Raw genomic sequence first — 22,536 nt, 5'->3', positions numbered from 1 at the left:
CCCTCTCAAAAGCTGTGAACCATTTGGTGATATCATCAACATCTTCATATTTTGTTACAATCCCTTTGGGGATTTGTAGCATGTGAGTATTCTCTCTGACCCTATTTAAGTTGCTACCACCATTGATGGAAGCTAAACCCATCTCTTGACTTTCCCTTTCTATGGCTAGGAGCTGTCTCTCCAAAGCCACTCTTTTCGCCATCCTGGCTAACAGGAGGTCATCTACACTGAGGCTGCCCTCAATGCTTCCAGAGCTGTTGGACTCCCCTGTGGGACAAGCAGCATCTCCGACTATCACTTGTGGAGTTAGGGTTGGAGGAACCCTGGTCTCCCTAACTAGGAGTGGAGGGGGGAAATTGTCCTCCACTTCACTAGCTTCATCCTCTGTAAGGATGTCTTCAGAGGGGTTGTCTCTAGCAAACTCTGCCAAGAACTCCTGGAGCTGTGCTTTGGTAGGGCTTGATCCAGTTGTTATCTTTTTGATTTTGCAGAGAGTCCTTAACTCTGACATCCTAAGATGCAGATAAGGGGTGAGGTTGAGCTCCACCACCAACTCTTCTGCAGTAGACATTATTTCTCTAAAAGTTGGGATACTTTTTAGGAATCTAAAACTATCTCTAGAACTTAATCCAAACTTTTACAAAATGTTTAAACTCTAAAAGAAATGCTAACAGGGACTAACACAAGGCTCTAGCAGGACTTTTAAAAATTTAGAAAAGTAGCTCAAATTTCAAAAATCAGTTTCTAATGACAATTTTTGGAATTTAGTCATGTGACCAGGTATTGGCTGAGTAGTCCAGCAAATGCAAAGTCTTGTACCCCACCGCTGATCCACCAATGTAGGAAGTTGGCTCTGTATATACTATTTCAAAGTAAGAAATAGCATGCACAGAGTCCAAGGGTTCCCCTTAGAGGTAAGTTAGTGGCAAAAAGAGATATTTCTAATGCTCTATTTTGTGGTAGTTTGGTCGAGCAGTAGGCTTATCAGAGGGTAGTGTTAAGCATTTGTTGTACACACACACAGGCAATACATGAGGAACACACACTCAAAGACTTATTCCAGGCCAATTGATTTTTATATAGAAAAATATATTTTCTTAGTTTATTTTAAGAACCACAGGTTCAAGATTTACAAGTAATACTTCAAATGAAAGGTATTTCACTCAGGTATTCTAGGAACGTTGAATAATCACAATAGCATGTATAGTTTTGACAAAAATGGCAATAAGCTATTTTAAAAGTGGACACAGTGCAAAAAATCAACAGTTCCTGGGGGAGTTAAGTAATTGTTAAGTTCACAGGTAAGTAAAACACTTACAGGGTTAAAAGTTGGTTCCAAAGTAGCCCACGGTTGGGGGTTCAAGGCAACCACAAAGTTACCACACCAGCAGCTCAGGGCCAGTCAGGTGCAGAGGTCAAAGTGGTGCCCAAAACACATAGGCTTCAATGGAAAACGGGGTGTCCCGGTTCCAGTCTGCCAGGAAGTAAGTACCCGCGTCCTCCGAGGGCAGAAAGTACACCCTCAGCGGCACAGGGGCGGCCGGGTGCAGAGTGCAAACAGGCGTCGGGTTTGAAGATAGGAATCAATGGGGAACCTGGGGGTCTCTTCAACGATGCAGGCACAGGGGGGGGGGCTCCTCAGGCTGGCCACCACCTGGGCTAAGCAGAGGGTCGCCTGGGGGTCGCTCCTGCACTGGAGTTTGGTTCCTTCAGGTCCTGGGGGCTGCGGGTGCAGTGTTGGTTCCAGGCGTCCGGTTCCTCGTTACAGGCAGTCAAGGTCAGGGGGAGCCTCTGGATTTCCTCTGCAGGCATCGCTGTGGGGGCTCAGAGGGGGTCAACTCTGGCTACTCACGGGCTCGCAGTCGCCGGGTAGTCCTCCCTGTAGTGTTAGTTTTCCGCAGGGCGAGCCGGGGGCATGGGAGGCAGAGTGGAAAGTCTCATGCTTCCTGCGGGAAACGTGGGGTCTTTAAAGTTGCTTCTTTGTTGCAGTTTCTTGAATAGGGCCGCTGTTCTCGGGAGCTTCTTGGTCCTTTAGATGCAGGGCAGTCCTCTGAGGCTTCAGAGGTCGCTGGTCCCTGTTGGATGCGTCGCTGTTGCAGTTTTCGTCGAAGTAGGGAGACAGGCCGGTGGGGCTGGGGCCAAATCAGTTGTCATCTCCGTTTTCACTGCAGGGCTTCAGCTCAGCAGTCCTTCTTCTTTAGGTTGCAGGAATCTGTCTTCTTTGGTTCTGGGAGCCCCTAAATACTGAATGTAGGGGTGTCTTTTGGTCTGGGAGGGCAGTAGCCAATGGCTACTGGCCCTGAGGGTGGCTACACCCTCTTTGTGCCTCCTCCCTGTGGGGAGGGGGGCACATCCCTAATCCTATTGGGGGAATCCTCATTCTACATGATGGAGGATTTCTAAAAGTAAGAGTCACCTCAGCTCAGGACACCTTAGGGGCTGTCCTGACTGGGGGGTGACTCCTTGTTTTCCTCATTATCTCCTCCAGCCTTGCCTCCAAAAGTGGGGGCAGTGGCCAGAGGGGCGGGCATCTCCACTAGCTGGGATGCCCTGTGGTGCTGTAACAAAGGGGGTGAGCCTTGAGGCTCACCGCCAGGTGTTACAGTTCCTGCAGGGGGAGGTGAGAAGCACCTCCACCCAGTACAGGCTTGGTTCCTGGCCACAGATTGACAAAGGCACTCTTCCCATGTGGCCAGCAATATGTCTGGTGTGTGGCAGGCTGGCAGAAACTAGTCAGCCCACACTGGAAGTCGGGCATGTTTTCAGGGGGCATCCCTAAGATGCCCTCTGGGTGTATTTTACAATAAAGTGCACACGGGCATCAGTGTGCATTTAGTATGCTGAGAAGTTTGATACCAAACTTCCCAGTTTTCAGTGTAGCCATTATGGTGCTGTGGAGTTCGTGTTTGTCAGACTCCCAGACCATATACTCTTATGGCTACCCTGCACTTACAGTGTCTAAGGTTTTGCGTAGACACTGTAGGGGCATAGTACTCATGCACATATGCCCTCACCTGTGGTATAGTGCACCCTTCCTTAGGGCTTTAAGGCCTGCTAGAGTGGTGACTTACCTATGCCACAGGCAGTGTGAGGTTGGCATGGCACTCTGAGGGGAGTGCCATGTCGACTTAGTCATTTTCTCCCCACTAGCACACACCAGCTGTGAAGAAGTGTGTATGTGCTGAGTGAGTGGTTCCTAGGGTGGCATAAGACATGCTGCAGCCCTTAGAGACCTTCCCTGGCATCAGGGCCCTTGGTACCAGGGGTACCAGTTACAAGGGACTTACCTGAGTGCCAGGGTTGTGCCAATTGTGGAGACAAAGGTACAGTTTAGGGAAAGAACACTGGTGCTGGGGCCTGGTTAGCAGGGTCCTAGCACACTTTCAAATCATAACTTAGCATCAGCAATGGCAAAACGTCAGGGGGTAACCATGCCAAGGAGGCATTTCCTTTCACCGTTGTTCTGCAGCCTCCAGTATCCGGTGCAAGGAGCTTTGGGGGACGCGTTTCAGATGTCCTGGAAGGGTCAGTTGCTTTACACGTTTCCCCCCATACCCTTGATTCCTCGGGTCCTGAGGAAGATTCGCCAAGACCGGGCCCAAGTCATCTCAATAGCTCTGGATTGGCCAAGAAGAGTGTGGTATTCAGACCTTCTCCAACTCTGTCTGTGCCCTCCGCTGCGTCTCCCTCACAGGGCAGACCTCCGCTTGCAGTCGCAGGGGCAGGTTCTACACCCCCACCTCCAGAGCCTGCACCTACATGCCTGGAGATTGAACAGGGCAATCTGAGTACTTTTTCTCTCCCATCTGAGGTGGTGGACGTTATATTATCGGCCAGGCGACACTCCACCAAATCTATCTATGCAAGCAGGTGGGCTAAATTTATGACTTGGTGTAGAGAGAACCAAATTGATCCCTTAAGTGCCCACTTATCTGACATTTTGCGTTTGTGTTATCCTTAGCGCAGAGGGGTTGTGCAGTTGCCACTGTTAAGGGTTATTTGTCTGCGCTGTCAGCCTTTCTGTGCCTTCCAGACCAACCCTCTTTGTTTAAGTCCCCAATTGTTTTGAGGTTCATTAGGGGTCTCATTAACAAGTTTCCGCCCACTCCTTTTGTTATGCCGCAGTGGGATTTGAACATAGTGTTAGCTTTTCTGATGGGTTCACCTTTGAACCGATGCATTCATGTCCCTTGAGGTTTTTAGTTCTGAAAACTGTTTTTCTAGTTGCCATTATATCCGCTAGAAGGGTGAGTGAGCTCCAGGCTCTTAGTGTCGAACCCCCATATACTTCCTTTTTTAGGGGCAAGGTGGTGTTAAGGACAAAGGCGGCTTTCTTACAGAAGGTGGTTACACCTTTTCATTTAGGACAGTCCATCACACTTTCTTCCTTCTATCCATCCATCAAAGGAGGAAGAGAGGCTACACCGACTTGACCCAAGAAGAGCATTGAGCTTCTTCGTCGACAGGACGAGAGATTTCAGACAGAACGATCAGCTCTTCATCGGTTACGTGGGGAAGAGGAAAGGCAAAGCTGTCCACAAGAGAACGCTTTCCAGGTGGGTCGTTCTTTGCATCAAATTGTGTTATTCTCTATCAAAGAAGGAACCTCCTGTGGGGTTAAGAGCCCATTCCACCAGGGCTAAGGCGGCCTCCTCCGCCTTAGCTAGAGGTGTTCCTGTGATTGACATCTGCAAGGCTGCAACTTGGGCATCCCTCCACACATTTGCTAAACATTATTGTTTGGATTCTGAAGTCAGGAGGGATGGCCATTTTGCACGGTCAGTGCTGCAGGATTTCTTGGTCTGACCATTCAGGCACCCACCACCGAGTATGGTACTGCTTTGGGACTCTATTCTTTAGGTGAGGAATCCACAGGTAGTTGTATCCATCGGAAGAACAAGTTACATACCTTTGGTAACGCCTTTTCTGGTGGATACACTAGCTACCTGTGGATTCCTCACGTTGATAACTGATGTCTGCACGTCAACGAGGACCTCTTATTGCCTGGATGACATCATACGGTGTTGCGTGGGAGTCGGGCAGTTGTGACGTCATCGTCGACGTGCAGAGCTAGAAGAAAATTTCCGTCGGATGCTGGCGCATGGGGAAAATTCTTCATGTGAGGAATCCACAGGTAGCTAGTGTATCCACCAGAAAAGGCGTTACCGAAGGTAAGTAACTTGTTCTTCTCACTATGAGGACCTTACCTTTCAGGAATAGAGGGAAGTGTGTAAGAGTAGGAAACTGAAGGCAGGGAGGATTCCTAGTAAGGGTATACTCTTAGAACTTCTTCTCCAGGATGACCAGGATCAGGCTAATAGCCAGGAGGAGAGGGAGCAGGAGGTAGACTCTAACCCCCCAGTATTAGAGAGAGAAGATCTAGATGCTGAGGAGGGTCCCTCAGAGGATCACAGGGCCTTTAGTAAGCCCCTCTAATGTAGCTAGGAGCACTACAGGTAGTGCCAAAGGTGGCCATGTCAGTAGGCCCCCCTTTGCTCCCAGAGGGTTACTAAGCCTAGGGACAGATCCTCATCGTGCCACTCTCGTGTCACTTCTATATCAGAGGGAACAGACTGCTCATCTCCAGAAGATCACTCCTTAGATAAAGAACTTAAGAAATTAAGGCTGTAGGGGGCCAAGCTGAGGCTGCAGCAGGAACAGCTAACCCTAGATAGGGAGGCCTTGACAGTAGAGAGAGAGAGAGGCAGGAGTTGGAGTTAGCACCCCATGGTGGCAGCAGCTTTGGTTTCAGGGAACCTAGGTTAAGGGAGGACTCTCTTGATTCTAGAAATCTTAGCAAAGTTGTTCCCCCATACAAGGTGGGGGATGACATCCATAAGTGGTTCTCTGCTCTGTAAAGGGCCTGTAAAGTTCAGAGGGTCCCCCAGAGACAGTGGGCTCTCCTTCTCTGACAAGGGTAGGAATAGGCTTCCTACTGTTAGAGAGGAGGATGCTGATAATTACACTGTTTTAAAGTCTGCTCTGTCAGATGCATTTGGTCTTACCACTGAACAGTACAGAATTACGTTCAGGGAGACCAGGAAAGAGTCCTCCCAGGATTGGGTTTATTTTGTGGACTGCTCTGTAAAAGCTTTGGCAGGCTGGTTACATGGTAGCAAAGTCAGTTACTATGAGTGCTTGTACAATCTGATTTTAAGAGAGCATATGTTGAACAACTGTGTGACTGATTTGTTGCACTAGTACCTGGTTGACCCAGATATGACCTCTTCCCAAGAATTGGTAAAGAAGGCAGACAAATGGGTCAGAACAAGGGTGAGTAGGAAGGCTCACATTGGGGGTGATTAGGACAAGAAAAAGGAAGCAGGTAAGTCTCAGGACAAGGGTGGGGACAAAACTAAAACTAAAGAGTCTTAATCAGGTCCACAAAACCCGTCTGGAGGTGGGTCTAAAACCTCTTCCTCTTCTGCACATAGTAGAAAGCCTTGGTGCTATGTGTGCAGAAATAAAGGCCATAGGACAGGGGACAGCTTGTGTCCGGGTAAAGGCTCTGAGCCTTCCACCACTACTACATCCACTTCAACTCCTAGTGCCCCTAGTAGCACTAGGAGTAGTGGTGGGACTACTGGCACTAGTCAGCCCAAAAGTGAAGTTGGGTTCACTTTTGGGTCCATAGTGGAATCTGGGGTAGGCGTAGAGACCCCTAAGACAGTTTCTGTCTCTCAGGGTGGCACTGGCCTTGCCACCGTACCTGCCTGTCCCCTTAATATGGGTAAGTACAAGCAGCACATTCAGGTAAAGTGTTGAGGCTGAGGCCTACAGGGACACACGTGCCAGTATCACCATAGTTATTGAAAAGTTAGTATCAACTGCAAAACACCCACTTGGTCACCAGTACCAAGTCAATGATGTGAATAACTCCACCCAGTCCCTCCCCTTAACTGTAGTACACTTTAGCTGGGGTGGAGCTACTGGCCCCAAACAGGTGGTAGTCTCTCCTAACTTATCTGTTGAGTGTCTCTTAGGAAATGACCTGAAGACCTCAGATTGGACTGAGGTAAAGTTCCTTGCCCATGCAGCCATGCTGGGCATCCCAAAACATTTCCTTCCTTTAATCTCCAAGCAGACCAAAGAGCAAAGTAGGGAAGGAGCCCTGGAGCCTGGAATATTGGCCCAGAACACTCCTAAAAACAAAGGTAAGCAGGACACAAAACTATCCCCTGCCCACCTTACCACTAAGGAATCCACTCCTCTGAGGGAGGATACCACCCCTAGGGTGGAGCCTGTACCACAGGAGCCAAAAGCTATCATAGTTGAACTCCCAGGGGTAAAAGTACCCCGCTAGAAGGAACCTAAGACAGAAGAGCAAATCTGTCTTAAAAAAACTTGGAGCAGCCCTTCTGGCCTCCCATAGAAAATTTGGTGCAGCAACCCTGCACCACCCCTGACACCCCAGGACAGCAAACCTGTCCTCCTGTAGAGCCTTTAGGACAGCAAACCTGTCCTGCTTCACCACAGGTAGGACAGCAAACCTGTCCTCCTTTAGCACCTTTAGGACCCTTATTTTTTCGTGCTCTAAAACTACTAAGACAGCCCCCCTGATTAGCTTTACAACCGTTAGGACAGCAACCCTGTCCTAACGTAGAGCCCCAGGGACAGGCATCCTGCTCTGCTGTATCAATTTTACCATACATTAAAAATAGGGAATCACAGGTCCACAGTTTAAATGTACTACAGGCACAAGTAACCAAACAGGGTGGTTCACCTCCCCACATTGAAGGAACCACATAGTGGATGATAAAGGGAGTAACCACTCTACCTCAGAGCTACTCTCTAATTATTACCACTTATGCAATAAAGTCTGAACTGGCCAAGGTTAGACTTATTGTCCTTCGTTTGGGGGCTGCTGTGTAGGAAAGTAGCCTCTTTCTTGCTTGGTTACCCCCACCTTTTACCTGTTTGTCAGTGTGTTTGACTGTGTTCACTGGGATCTTGCTAACCAGGGCCCCAGTGACTATGCTCTCTCCTCTTCCCACAATTGGCATACTGGTCCCCCCCATGTAAGTCCCTAGTATATGCTACCTAGCTACCCAGGGCATTGGGTTTCAAGGGGATACCTATGGGCTGCAGCAGTTATTCTGCCACCCATAGAAGGCACATGCAAAAGGTTCTGCAGGCCTGCCATTGCAGCCTGTGTGAAACGGCTGCATGCAACTGTATTCACTACAGGTTACTACACCAGGTCTCTATACGTCACCCCTATGGTAGGCCCTCTCAGCCAAAAGGGCAGGGTGCAGGTACCTGTGTGTGTGACGGTACCCCTGCACTAGAAGAGGTGCCCCCACAAACTCCACATCCATTTTCCTGGACTTTGCCAGTGCGGGGACGCCATTTTACGCGTGTACTGGGCATAGGTCACTACCTATGTCCAGCTACATAAATGTTAACTCCGAACCTGGGCATGTTTGGTATCAAACATGTTGGAATCATACCCCACTACTACTGCAAGTGTTGGTATCTGGTCTGATCAAGCCCTTGAAGGCAGAACAAAAGATTTCCTTTGGGAGAGGGAGGTAACACCCTCTCCCTTTGGAAATAGGTGTGACTGGCTTCGGAGGGGTAGTCTCCCCAAGCCACTGGTTTGCTTTGAAGGGCACATTTGGTGTCCTCCATGCATAAACCAGTCCACACCGGTTCAGAGACCCCCCAGTCCCTGCTCTGGCGCAAAACTGGTCAATGAAAAGGGGAGTGACCACTCACCTGTCCATCACCACCCCAGGGGTGTTGCTCAGAGCTCCTCCAGAGGGTCCTTGGGTTCTGCCATCTTGATTCCAAGGTTGGCAGGGAACTCTGGGAGTATCTGAGTGGCCAGGCCAGGCAGGTGATGTCAGGGCCCCCTCCTAATAGGTGTTTACCTGGTTAGGTGACCAATCCCCCTTCCAGGGCTATTTAGGGTCTCTCTCAGGTGGGTCCTCAGATTTGATGTGCAAGATTCCAGCAGGACTCCTCTGCAACCTTCACTTCAACTTCTGGCCTCCGGAACTGCGACTGGAACCTCCAGGACCCCACAAACTGCTTCCAAGAAAAAAGGACTCTTCAGCAACATTGTTTCCAGGGCTCCTGCCAGCTTTGCAACAATTTACTCACCATGCATCCTTAGAAGACTGCAACTCTTCAGCCTGCACAAGAAGAAGAAGGAATCTCCTTTGCAGTGAAGGAGTCACTCCCCTGCAACCGCAGGCACCACCGACAAGCGATGACTGGCTACGTGGACCCTGCATCGTGGGTGGTAGTCCGGAGTAGTCCTCTTGGTCCTCTGCCAGCTGAACAACTGGAGGTAAACCTTTTCCTTCCCACGCAGGACAGTAACCCCGTGCACTGGATCTCTTGCAGCTGCCAAGGCTTGTCTGCATCTCCTCCAAGGGATCCTCAGGCGACATGTAGCTCCAGCCCCAGCACTCAATCAAAGCACAGCCTCCTGCGTAATTCTCCTGCGGCGTGCGATCCACTTTTGTAGTGCTACGTGGGCTCTTCTGCAATTCCTGTGTCCCCGTCCTGTGGGACTCCTGGAGGTGCTGCCTCTGCTCCTGTGGACGCTCTGCGATGCTGAGGGTCCCCTGTGACTCCCCCTCCTGGGTTGAGTCCTCCTAGGCCTTGCTGGTCCACTACTGTGAGTTTGCCTTTGCCAAGGCTTGTTGTTGGAAATCCTGCATCCACAGCTGGGTGGGTAGTACCTCCTACTCCTCCTGGACTCCACTGTGACTCTTGGACTTAGTCCCCTCTCTCCACAGGTCTTCTTTCTTCAGGAATCGACTGCTGGTTTTCTTGCAGTCTCTTTCGTCTTTTCCTACTTTTGGGCGGTTTGGGGAAAATCCAGTGTTTTACTCCTGCAATCCTGGTCGCTGGGGGGTACTGTGTTACCTCTGTGGTTTTCTAGTACTCTCAGCTCCCCTCCACACATCTTACTTACCTAAGTGGAGGTACCTTGTTTGCATTCAATTTTTTTTGTTTTAGCATATGGGTTGTGCTTCCCCTAGGGTCACTATTATTATTATTTGCACTGTTTTCTAACCTTTTCTATGTCTATTTCTGAGTGCTAGTGTATATATTTAGTGTATTGCTTACCTCCTAAGGGTGGGTCACCTGTCTAATATGTTGTGGTGATTTGTTCCAAAAATAAAGTACCTTTATTTTTGTACAACTGAGTTTTTACTTTCATGTGTGTTAGTGCTGTGTGACTACAGTGGTATTGCATGAGCTTTGCATGTCTCCTAGATGAGCCTTGGCGGCTCATCCACAGCTACCTCTAGAAATCCTGGCTTCTAGACACTGCCTACACTTCACTAAGAGGGGATGCCTGGACCTGGTATAAGGTGTGTGTACCATAGGTACTCACCACACACCAGGCCAGCTTCCTACAGTGGTTGACTGTGGACACCACGTTATGTAGGGCCATCCCCCAAAAGTTTAATAATTTTCAAAGCCAGTCACCTTGTGCTTCAGCTCTGTCGTCCTTTCTCATAACATGAAAATATTCTCGTAATCTATGTTGAGATTAATACTCAGACCATTCATTTTATCATTCAAAGTGGCATTTTCCTCTACAATGAATCACTTGATGTAAACTAGTTTGTCACCACTATCAAGTGAAGAGGGAGCTCTCAGCAGTAGACAGGGTTTCAGCATTTTTGATTTTGTGGAGCTTTCATTAATAGTATGTTTAAAAGAGGCTCTGGCCTCTCTCTTTAGAGTTGTGTGTGTCAATAAGGCAGGGTAGGTGGTAAGCAACTCACAAGGTGCACTAGGATTAATCCAGAAATCTGAACACTATTATTGGGCAGCCCATAACCAGAGGGCTATCACAATAAGATCTGTATGTCAACCACTCTGAAGTGCCACTAAAGTGTTACAGCAGGAGAGGACTGCACATCGTACCATGTTGGCTCTTTTGAAAGGCATCCTCCATGCAGCAAGACATATTAAAGGCCTGGATAGGTCACACTCTCCCATCAAGTCCTCATCATCTTACCCATCAGAAGATGAACTCTTCTGCCTCTGTGCCCCCAGGATCTGGAAACACATTCCCACCACAATCAAAACGACCCCAACCCTTCAGCAGTTCAGAAAGAATGTGAAGAGCTGCCTCTTCTGAGAACATTACATCTCCACACAGTGACGTATGGTGTTCAGGGGTTGAGATTATCCACACAATGGGATATATCACCGATAAGGATCCTGCTTCATAGTAAATGATCCTGATCTGCAACTCAGTGGCCTGGACTCGTTTATCACTCTGTTGCACTCTAGTTAGGTTTGTGCTTCTATGCAAGTGCATATGTTGGCTTCAACTTTATATCAGCAACTAATCTAGAAAGAAGAAAATCATAGTACTCAACATGTTCTAAAAAAAAGAAGTAATGAAATAATGTCATCATCTGTGGTTTCTCAGAAGTATAATAGTTATTTACAAATAATTCAGGCAAGTTAGAAGAAAATTAAAATTGCCTCCCCAAAAGTCGTAACCTAGAAACGTTTGAAAAGGTATTTAGTCCAATCAATAGATTAGATATATGACTTTGAGTGAGCCAGGAGTGTTTTTTTGGATCTTTATGCATGAGTATGCATACCTACTTCATTGGTAATTTTATCATTTCATATGTGACTCAGACTAAGCCTCAACTTTCTTCTAGGTAGTGCTTTTTAATCTCTTTCCCTTTTTTCACATTCTTTCTGATCAGTGTAAATGTTGCTTTTTCATTATATGCAAAATTTAAAAAGTTTGAAAATAACTAACACTATAATAATATAATGAGAAAAAACCCTGTGTAAACTAAACTTGCATGCTCTAGTGTCCTACTCCCTCTATACTCTTTAGTGCGCGCCATTTAAGGTATTTCTTCTTTACCTATAGAGTGCTCTGATACCGCCAGCCTAGGCCATGCTCAAAAATACTTTAATAATAAATATATGAGGGTAACGTACGTTCTCATACAGAAGATAATTCATAGTCTTAATGCTGGTTGTTAAATATGAAGGGGTGTTTTCACAAATTGCATTTGGTTGTACGTTTAAGAGGACTATATTAGTACTACTAATGTACAACAAAATGCTATTCACAAACTTAGGTGTGTGAATATCATTTTGTTGTACATTAGTAGTACTATTGTATTGCTCCTAAACGAACATAGGTTTACGCCTCTGCCTCTCATATCTTTTAGGTACAGACTTCTCCACACAAGTAAGTATAAGTATTTGTAGTAAATGTGGGCAGGATGGGGGAGTGGATGAAAAATGGGGACTATTTAGGGTAAAAGGGGAAGGGTTTTGGGAGGTTTAAGGAAGGACATGCACCCACCAATAAAATACCTTTGCTATTCACAAACTGCACTTCTATATACAGCCAAAAAAGGACCCAAAACAGTTGTTAATGTACCCCAGCACCACCCATGGCAGATATATATGTATATCCATGTCCCAAGAACTCTGTGGCTCCCTGCAGACTTCTCCCATGACAAGATCTCCACCATTTACAAAAACTTTGAACATCAACCCGCCATCGACACACTCAGCCGCCTTGACCTCACAAATGCCACCCCCGACCACCAGATCACTGCTTGGAACCAGCTCACCATGTAGAGCACCTCCAACATCATGCACTCCATCCACTGAGGAGCTTCCGCAGACCCCTGCTCACACCACATGTCCAACTTCGGTAACACCATCAGCAACACACTCACAGCCATCTTCAACACATTTATCGCCTGAGCCACCCTCCCAGACGAGGGGAAACATGCCAAAGTCAAGCCCCTCCTCAAGAAACCTTCAGCTGATCCCAACAAGCTCAAGAATTACCAGCCAATATCCTTACCCTCCTTCCCGTCAAAGTCCTTGAAAAGGCCCTCAACCACTGTTGGACGTTTTTGCTTATGCAGGGTCATCCCCAATCTTTTTACCTCCTGCCTCCTATTTGTTTCTGACCTGTTGCTATTGGCTTTTAAACTCTGAGCACTTTACCACTGTTAAACAGTGCTAAAGTGCATATGCTCTCTGTGTAAATTGTATGTGATTGGTTTATCCATGATTGGCATATTTGGTTTACTAGTAAGTCCCTAGTAAAGTGCACTAGAGGTGCCAGGGCCTGTAAATCAAATGCTACTAGTGGGCCTGCAGCACTGGTTGTGCCACCCACATTAGTAGCTCTGTAATCATGTCTCAGACCTGCCATTGCAGTGTCTGTGTGTGCAGTTTTAACTGTAAATTAGACTTGGCAAGTGTATCCACTTGCCAGGCCTAAACCTTCCCTTTTCTTACATGTAAGGCACCCCTAAGGTAGGCCCTAGGTAGCCCCAAGGGCAGGGTGCAGTGTATGGTTAAGGTGGGACATATAGTAGTGTGTTTTATATGTCCTGACAATGTAATATTGCTAAATTCGTTTTTCACTGTTGTAAGGCCTGTCCCTCTCATAGGTTAACATGGGGGCTACCTTTAAATCTGATTAAAGTGTAGATTCCCTTTGGAAGCAGATGGACATGTGGAGTTTGGGGTCTCTGAGCTCACAATTCAAAAATACATCTTTTAGTAAAGTTGATTTTAAGATTGTGCTTTTGAAAATGCCACTTTTAGAAAGTGAGCATTTTCTTGCTTATACCATTTCTGTGACTCTGTCTGTTTGTGTATTCCCTGTCTGGGTCAGTTTGACAGTTGGGCTGGTTGCACCTCACACTAGACAGTGACACAAAGGGAGCTGGGGTGTAGTCTGCATTTCCTGATGAGCCATCTGTGCTAGAAGGGAGGGGAGGAGTAGTCATGTACACCTGAAAGGGCTGTGCCTGTCCTCACACAATGCAGTCTCCGAGCCCCTGGTGAGTGTCTGGGGCCTGGCCTGGGCAAGGCAGGATTTCACATTCAAAAGAGACTTTACTTTGAAGTAGGCCTACTTCAAAGGAGAAATTGGGTATATCAAGGGCACCCGAAACCACAGACTTGAGAACACTTCTGGAAACAAGAGGAACCTATGCCTGGAGAAGAGCTGAAGAGCTGAGGATAAGTGCTGCCCTGCCTGTGACTGTGCTTTGTGGAGCTATCCTGCAGTTGCTGCTTCTGCCAGAGTAAAAGGGCAAAGACTGGACTTTGTGTGCCTTCCATCTTGTGAAGAAATCTCCAAGGGCTTGATTTAGAGCTTGCCTCCTGTTGTTTGAAGTCTCAGGGACAGCAAAGACTTCTCTCTGCCAGCACCGGGAGTCTCTGGAGAGTCCTGCTCTGACAAGTGGTGCCCTAACCAATCCCTGGGCCCTTGAAAGGAAAGCTGGTGGAAATCCAAGGAAATTGACTTCGGATGACTTCAGACCGACGCTGCTACTGAATCCGGTGACGCCGCCTGCAACCGACTCTGTGATCTTCGCTGGAACGCGACGGCCTTCGCAGGCCCGACGCCGCTGCAGCCTCGCTGAAGTCCACGACTCCGTGGAAGTCGCTGCACCACATCGTGACCGACGCCGCTCGAAGTGCGCAGATTCAATGTTTCGCACAGACGCCGCGATCCCCGACTTTGGGCATCGGCTTGTTTTCACTCTTCACCAAAGGTACTGTACTCTGGAGTCTACGCGACTCAGTGTCCGGCGCCGCTGTTGTCGGCTTTTTGGGAACGACTCCGGCAGGATGCCGTGTTAACACCTCATCGAAGCATTTTGTGTTTCTAAGCGCTATTTTTTAGTTTAATCATTACAAATTCATAACTTGACTTTTGTATGTCGGATTTTTGTTGTTTTGGTCTTGTTTTGTTTAGATAAATATTTCCTATTTTTCTAAACTGGTGGTGTGTCATTTTGTAGTGTTTTCATTAAGTTACTGTGTGTGTTGGTACAAATATTTCACACCTAGCACTCTGAAGTTAAGCCTACTGCTCTGCCAAGCTACCCAGGGGGTAAGCAGGGGTTAGCTGAGGGTGATTCTCTTTTACCCTGACTAGAGTGAGGGTCCTTGCTTGAACGGGGTAACCTGACTGACAACCAAAGATCCCATTTCTAACAACCACCAACACATGGAATACCACAAGAACAACGATCTTCCGGACACATCCCAATCTGGATTCCGCACAAACTACAGCACTGAAACCACCCTTATCACAGCCGCCAACAACAAAAACCTTCTCGACCGGGGAGAAGTGGCAGCCCTGATCCTGCTCGACCTCTCGGAGGCTTTTGACACTGTGTCCCACCACCCTGATCAAGAGGCTTCTTCAGATTGGAATTTACAGTCATAAATGGTGAATAGCCAAAATAGTTAGGTGACCCAAAAGCATACAAATGAACTTACACATGTATGAGCTTGGAGGTTGCTTTAGAAAGTGGCAGATTAGTTTCTGTCACAGAGGGACAAATAAGACAATAAAAAGGAGAGACTAGAAGCTCAATGTACTGAAAACTAATAGCAAAACTAATTCACAATGTGCAACCAGTGAAGAATTTTATGAACCAACCTGCGTACTCATAGGTCAGTTCACAAAATTCTGATTCAGGGTGGGCCGCAATCCGACCTACCTCATGAATAATAATGATGCAGGTCGTAAATTATGACTCTTTCAGACTGGTGGCCGTCGCAGGGATAGTAGCCTGCTAGAATCAGCAGACCACCAGGTCTGTGATCTCCTTATAATAAAATAGTTCTGCGTTTGGAAAGCCAAGTTTAACTTTTTTAAGTTTGTTTTAGAGTTACCCTGGACCACTGTCTACTCCCCAACAAGCTTATTTTCCCATCACAAAGGAAAAGGGATCCCAATGGGACCCCTTCCACTTTGCGAATGGCTTACTCCACCCATTCACAAGTAGGTAATTTTTCAGTGTTTTGCGACTTGAATTTGGCCACAAACCATTGACAAATCACACACCAAATCTCTATTTGGAAGGAACGCCTACAAAGTGCTCCTTGAAAATACTGATTTGGTACGAAGTCGCTAACCACTTTTAGGCGTCTGTAAAAATGTACTGACTCCTAAAATGCCATTAGTACATGGCAGGAAACATTTTTGTGGTTGCAAAAAGGGAGTCATACTGTTTCCTACTTAAAAAAAAAAGTAGAACATCTGCACCCTACCGTATATAACCCAATGGAAATGCCCCTCACACAACACACAACCCAAAATGAAATTGCACTCGGCCGATTTCAAGTTAGGAGAAGCAGTCTTTAAAAATAACTTTAATGACAGCCTTAAAATTACACATTTGTATTTCCCAAAATGTAAAAACATTTGTATTTGCTCAAAGGGTACTGGTAAGTTCTCCTTCTTGTACAACAATATTGCCAATAAGCTGAATTCTATCAGGGTATACCATTTGCACTGTATACGTTGATAAATGTGTCTGCTTTGCAATTTCCACCAAGTCAACTCAATTGTTATTGACTGTCAATTGCGCCTTTGAGAGTATGGTGAAAACGGAGATAAAATCCCAGTCCTGTGGTGAATCCAATACTTGGCGGTTTCAACGAAAATAAGCACACTCTTCTCTATTAAAACATTTTTATTGGGCTTTGTCAAATTCACGGTGAAATATTTAGAAAGGTAAATAGGACGGATTTAAACCTCACGGAAGTAACTCATTTATCAATTTAGCTGAATTCCATCTACTGTTTGTGCCCGTGGTGGAGGCAGAGCACTCTTGAAAGCAAGCGGTAGGGTCAGATTTGTGCCTAAGGGATAATTAAAGCCATACCAAAACAATACAAAGAGCTTTTTCTCCTATTTGGAGTTCTAAAGATAGATCAGGTCACAGTAGCCACATTTACTCAAATATGTTATCAGCTGTAGTCACGAGTCTCATCTAATGAGAAGCACTATTGATCTTTAACTAGTTACAGCTATTTGTGGTATCCTTTGCGCAAGCCTGACGCAAAAAAATAGCATATTCCTGAGAATATCACAGATCTCAAAACGCAGGTGTAGACTCAAACCCAAACAAAAATGGAACCCGACTTGAACGCGACACGTCTCTTCCTGTAAAGAAGATCGGACAAAATCTAAATTTCCAGGCCAAACTCCAACAGATAGTCATACTATTTCTATCCTCGCCATATCCCCTTGCATTTGAAGCAAATATAGCGACATCCATCCAGAAAGCCAGAAATGGGTGGAGGAGAACTTTGTCGTCCCTTTTCTTCCCCACATATTTAAAATACTGAAATTGGGCAGAGTATAAAGAAAGGGAAGATTAAGCATACTGATTTAAATGCTAGTTTGGGACTAAAATGCAGCGCAATCGGAATGTGTTTTGAAGAGCTAAAAACATGTAAAAGGCAAACAATGTGCCCCACTTGAGCAATTATATAAAACAGTGACAGTTGCGAGGCTGCACATAAATTGGATAATGGCATATTCCTTTTATATTTTCCATTTTGCATCCACGTGTCTTCATCTTTAAAAACATGTTACAATTTTCTAATTGCAAGTCATACTACTAAATTCAATGTTTTCTGCTTCGGTCATAAAAATGTTCGTGTGGATTTATGGTTCTGTAATTCAATATAACAGACGGCGATTAAAAGATAGTACCACAAAGGTATATTAATTAAAGGGAAGGGCTGGGTTATTTGTTTTATTAGAAGAACGACGAGATTCTTATATATGCACACAATTTTGTTAAAATATTCCTATAAATATCTTATTTCACCCATAGGCGAATGGACACCATCCATTCGAGTCTGCAAATGGTTGGTTTCATCTGGAAAATAGAACTAAAGGCGAGGATGGGATTTAATTTTTTTTCCTCCTGTTTTCGGGAAATGCACTAATGAATAAACAGTGGTAAATTCATCCATAAAAAGCAGCCATAATGTGGCCAACAAGCACAAAACGTGTGGCAAAATGACAGTTCCTCACATCACTTATTGCAGCACATTCTCAGGTTACTGCTTATTTATGGCATTTCGGTTGTTTTCTTCCACCTTGGCCCCGCGTTTCTTTAAACGCCTGCCCCTACGTTGTAAAAGTATTCATAAAATATCACGATCTAACATCTGTTTATGCAGGAACGAGAAAACCCATAAGGAAAAATCTGAGTTAAAATGAGGCTGCGATTCTGCACTTTTGAATTATATATACAGTGTTGCTTTCCCCATACTACTTACTTAAAACTCATACTAAAAACTCTAGAGTAACTATTTGCCTTTACAACATTTTGTTCTCTCGTGTTTCTCTCAAGATCATAACACAAAATGGCTTTTTACTCTCAGAATTCCGTTATAGCATTAGGCAAAACCACTGAGAAGGAAGTTTTGGTTCCATCAGCGGTATTCCATTGATTCGGTGCACCGAGGGGGCCCTACACACAAAGTAGTGTGGATATAATACACGTGAAGGTCCAGTTCTACAAAAAATTACTTCTTCTGTGTGAGCACTACATTGTTATTTCACCTTTATGCCGTCCATCTTCATAGATCCAAACTGAAAAGAACATCTTCAGCAAAGACTGATAGCAAAGCCGCAAAGGAACCCCAGCGGCTGAGCAGATGGTAGCTAAAAACCTCCAGGAGCACTCTGAGGATATGCAAGGGTAAGCCTCACTCAAACAGTCTCGCCAGTCATTTCAGACAACAGTTCTGATAATATCCAGAAGGAAGATGAAATAATAGCCAAACAGGAAACTGCATCAAAAGTTCCAACAGAATCGGATTAGCCATTCCCAATTGCAGCCCTGCTACTGGCCAGGAGGACACTGAAAGAACACACAATCAGACACTTCTATAAGAGCACGTCAACTGTTGGCCATGCTTGGATGCAGTGGTTTGACTCTTGCAAATCTGGACAAGCCTAACCGCAGGCCTTGGTTAGGAGACTTGACAGAAACTCCTCCCAGTGGATTGCTGCTGTTCCCAGATTGACCTGTGAATCACAAAGAAAAGAGCTATCAAATTATACAAACAAGCCGTAGAATAATATGGAGGAATATTATGCCTGAATGCGTGAGCTCTACTTGGTGAAAAAGAAACCCCAGCACTCTCTGAGCTTCAGGCATTAAATATTTCCCACATAGCATTCATTACATTATCATTCTTAATCAGTTTATATCAACCATACTTTGTGAATATTGAAGGTCCTCCATCGCTGCAATTAAGAACAAAATAGTTTTATGTAAATTCACTACTGTTGACAACACTATTGTATATGTTCACTTTCACAAAAAAGTACAGCCTCTGACTGATATTTGGTCTCAAAAGGAAACCATAGATATGAAAATGCAATAATACAAAATTATAGATGGTTAGCTTTTTTGTTTTCCTCCGTGCGGTTGGAAGTCACATTAAATACACAAGAACAAGCAAATACCCATCTAGACCATTATGTCATGAAGGACCTTCCCAAATTATGTTCCATGATTCAGATCAGCAGTGCTAGGAATGATGGAGAAGCCATGCACAAAATGGCCTCCCCTACCCGAGTCACCCCACAGAATTAGGCGTCCTTGCAGCCTTCCACACCATCCACAGAATAACCTTCCCCGCTAAATCAATAATGAAAAAAACTGCATCCTAGTATGCTGCCAACCATTCACTTTCAGAGATACCCTGTTCTGAGTTTTCCCCAACCTAAAAATGCCTTGTGTCTCGTCACTCTCCGTTTCTATCACTGGCAATATCCCTCTCAAACCATTCCCCAGAATGTATTTAATTTAAAAAAAAAAAAAAAAAGGACCTGCCATTTAGCCATCCTTCCATGCTACCCTTTGAGAATCCCTCTTGCGACCCTTCTTGAAGGTGCTCTCAGGCAAAACCTGCTTTTCTCAGTGATGTGGAGAGCCAGCACCACTCATCCTGTTTTCTCTAGAGACCTGCAGCTGATGGGTAAAATGGTATTTGGTAATGTAAAAGTATCATGGCATCCCCCTTTCTCCCTTGGGTCTCTAGAGACCCAGGGGAGGTGGCAGGTCGCTATCAGTCAGGTCTTGGATTTAGGGGTCTAGAGCTTCATTGCACTTAAGTCAGAGCAGTGAAATAAATAAACTCAGTATTAGCTCTAAGATATTTTGGTAGGAACGTTTTTAGAAATAAACACGGTGGTAAAAAAAAACACGGTAGTAATACAGTATGGTTAAATATCATCTTTTTTTTTTTTTTTTTTTTTAAGGACATATGGTTTTTGATCGAAAACTTAAGATTTCTTTTGCAGCTGATTTTTAAACCTACGATTACCCTGACTGCAAAAACTTCCACATAACCATATCCTAGACTCAGACCAGTATTAGCACCCAAATTGTCTATAACTAGAAGTAGAATGGTAAATTAACCAGCCACATCTGAATACCAGTGAGTGTGGCAATGACCAGGTTCAAAAGTTGAATTAAGGGTAAATGTAAATTCAGGTGGAAAAAAGCCGTTGTTCCTATGGCAAAAAAATGACTGGGCATAAACCATGACAGCAGCTTTAATGCAGGGGGTGTATTTCTGTTCACTTTGTGGTGATAAATAGTGACGTTCACTAGTAAAGCGTTGCTCCACCTTCAAAAGCAGGGCAATCATCAATGCAATTGTATGTCAGTGCCGGAGGTTCCAATTATGCTCCTCAGTCTTTACTACTCCAAAAACAGCAGCCAATAAAAAAACAGAATACACACTATAAACCAGAGGCTTTGTACCACGTCTCTCATATAACCCACCAATAGAAGCCCAACACAGTCTACAAAATAGAGAGGTACCATTTGACTTCCTCTTTCTCTGCTGCTCCACAGTCAAGATAAGTGCCTCTCTGTTTAGTTTGTCATTACACAAGTATTATTTGTTTAAAGATTTTACACTTGCTGGGCTGTGTTTCTTGCGCAACGACGTGCCGAATCTGTCATGCGACCCCCCTTGGGTCAAGTCTTTTAATTCCTTACAGTTGCATGTGGCACCTATTTATTGATAGGTATTGTATTTTCCTTCCCGTGAACTGGGTTTTCCTCCCCTTCCCCTCCTTGCTTCTCGGATTCAGGCTGACCCGGGCCAGTCACACTTCAGAAGGACCTTCACGGTGCAAGGCAGTGTGCTGCGGGGCCTCCCCGGGCCAATCACACTTAAATGCGAAGAACGCACAATGTAGCCCAATTGGGCTACGAGCGCTGTGTGAGGGAGGGGCATCGTGACGTTCCTCGCACTCGGATGTCCGCTCCCCATGCAGAAAGACACCTTCCAGGCTGCAATAACGGGGGAATGTTCTGGCACGCAGAATATCGTTAAATGTCTGCATTTAAGGAGGATTGCATAGACATTTTAGAGACATTTAATCCCTCAAGATTAAATAAACATTTTGAGAATTTTTACTTCTGCCTGTGCCCAGTTGCACTCCACTGATGTCCCAGAAGTAAGGAAGGCTGGGGCTGCAATAATTAGATTGGGTCTCTCTGTGTTTAACTCTTGCATCCCTGAGTTATATTGATTCAGTTTGGAGGACCCTTGCTTCCCAATGGGACTGTAGATTGTGATTTGACCATTATTATGTCGGACTATGAGCCATATGAACAGCGCCTTGAGCTCTATGGCCCCCACGAAGATGAAGATTATTATTTTGACCCCTGCAAGGAACAAGTAATTGACTCCTCTGTTAAATAAAATCACTGGATAAGGTGGTTTCTTTAGCTCTTCAGCCTTTATCCAAACATCTAGATGAGCTTTCTAGGCCTGTAATTCCTTTACTCCCCCCTGGGGATTTATCTTCCACCCCTTCTTTACCTTTTTCTGAACAGCCATGGCCCCATTCTAGCACTCTGGCCAAACTGTCCTAGCCCTCTCTCCCCAAACATACGTATGCAGCGGATGCTGGCCCTAAAAAGACTCTCTCTCTAGTCTCCGCCCCTCCTTCAGATTCTGACTCCGATTCTTCCCAGGAATCCCATAAGGCCCGAAAGCGATCCAAAAAAATGCAAACATTTCTCCTCTCCTTCCATCTTCTCCCCTTTCACCTTTGAACCCTCTGATATTGTTCACCCCCGTTCCTCTGATTGGGCTCTGGCCCCCGCAGTGGCTGAATACATGCAATTGCGTATCAGGAAAGGATTTGAGAAAGAGGTGAGATCCAGAATAAAATCCGAATGCTTCTGACCTACCTCATAAGGCTGCTGTCACCCCCTGAAATTGATGCCAGCATGGTGACTTTCCCAAAAAAGTACAACAAAGACCCTAAGAAGGGTACAGTTAGGGCCCTGCGGGTGTGTCAGTACAAGTTCCTGGGTGTTTCTGGCCCGTAGGGCCAAGATTCTAGAACTGGCAGTTCAAGCCAAGGAAACTGGTGCATTCATTTACCCAGATGTACTGGCCGGATGGACCCAACAAGCCATCTCTTTCTTGGGCAATGTGAACTGTGTCCTGGCCTCCAAAAGACGTAAATCTGTCCTACTTTGCATTGACCCTCAACTTGTTGACTTGGTGTCTGCTGAAGAGGGTCCCCTAGCAGGGGGACAGTTACTTGGTGATCGCTTTGTAAAAGACATTGCTAAATTCGTAAGTACTTTCACTTCGCTAGACAAGTCACAATCCTCCCTCAAGCGTATATTCAACCCCCTTTTTGGACGGGCCGGTCATTTTCGAGGACACCTGACTAGGGCTTTCAACAGA

The 22,536-nt window shown here is 45.7% G+C and overlaps 1 protein-coding gene across 1 annotated transcript in view; it reads right to left on the bottom strand.

Annotated features, from left to right (window-relative positions):
• Positions 1-16,135: 16,135 nt before the first annotated feature.
• RAD51AP1 (RAD51 associated protein 1) overlaps positions 16,136-22,536 on the bottom strand; it is a 268,051-nt gene continuing 261,650 nt past the window's right edge. Inside the window, exon 11 of the mRNA XM_069228424.1 lies at positions 16,136-18,832. Within this exon, the coding sequence (XP_069084525.1) occupies positions 18,705-18,832 (128 nt within the window). The 3' untranslated portion in view covers positions 16,136-18,704. The remainder of the gene's footprint in view (positions 18,833-22,536) is intronic.

Source organism: Pleurodeles waltl, chromosome 4_1, assembly GCF_031143425.1.
Source record: "Pleurodeles waltl isolate 20211129_DDA chromosome 4_1, aPleWal1.hap1.20221129, whole genome shotgun sequence".
Taxonomy (NCBI): domain Eukaryota; kingdom Metazoa; phylum Chordata; class Amphibia; order Caudata; family Salamandridae; genus Pleurodeles; species Pleurodeles waltl.
The sequence above is the reverse complement of the archived record's forward strand: the minus strand, read 5'-3'. Positions and strand labels throughout refer to the sequence as shown.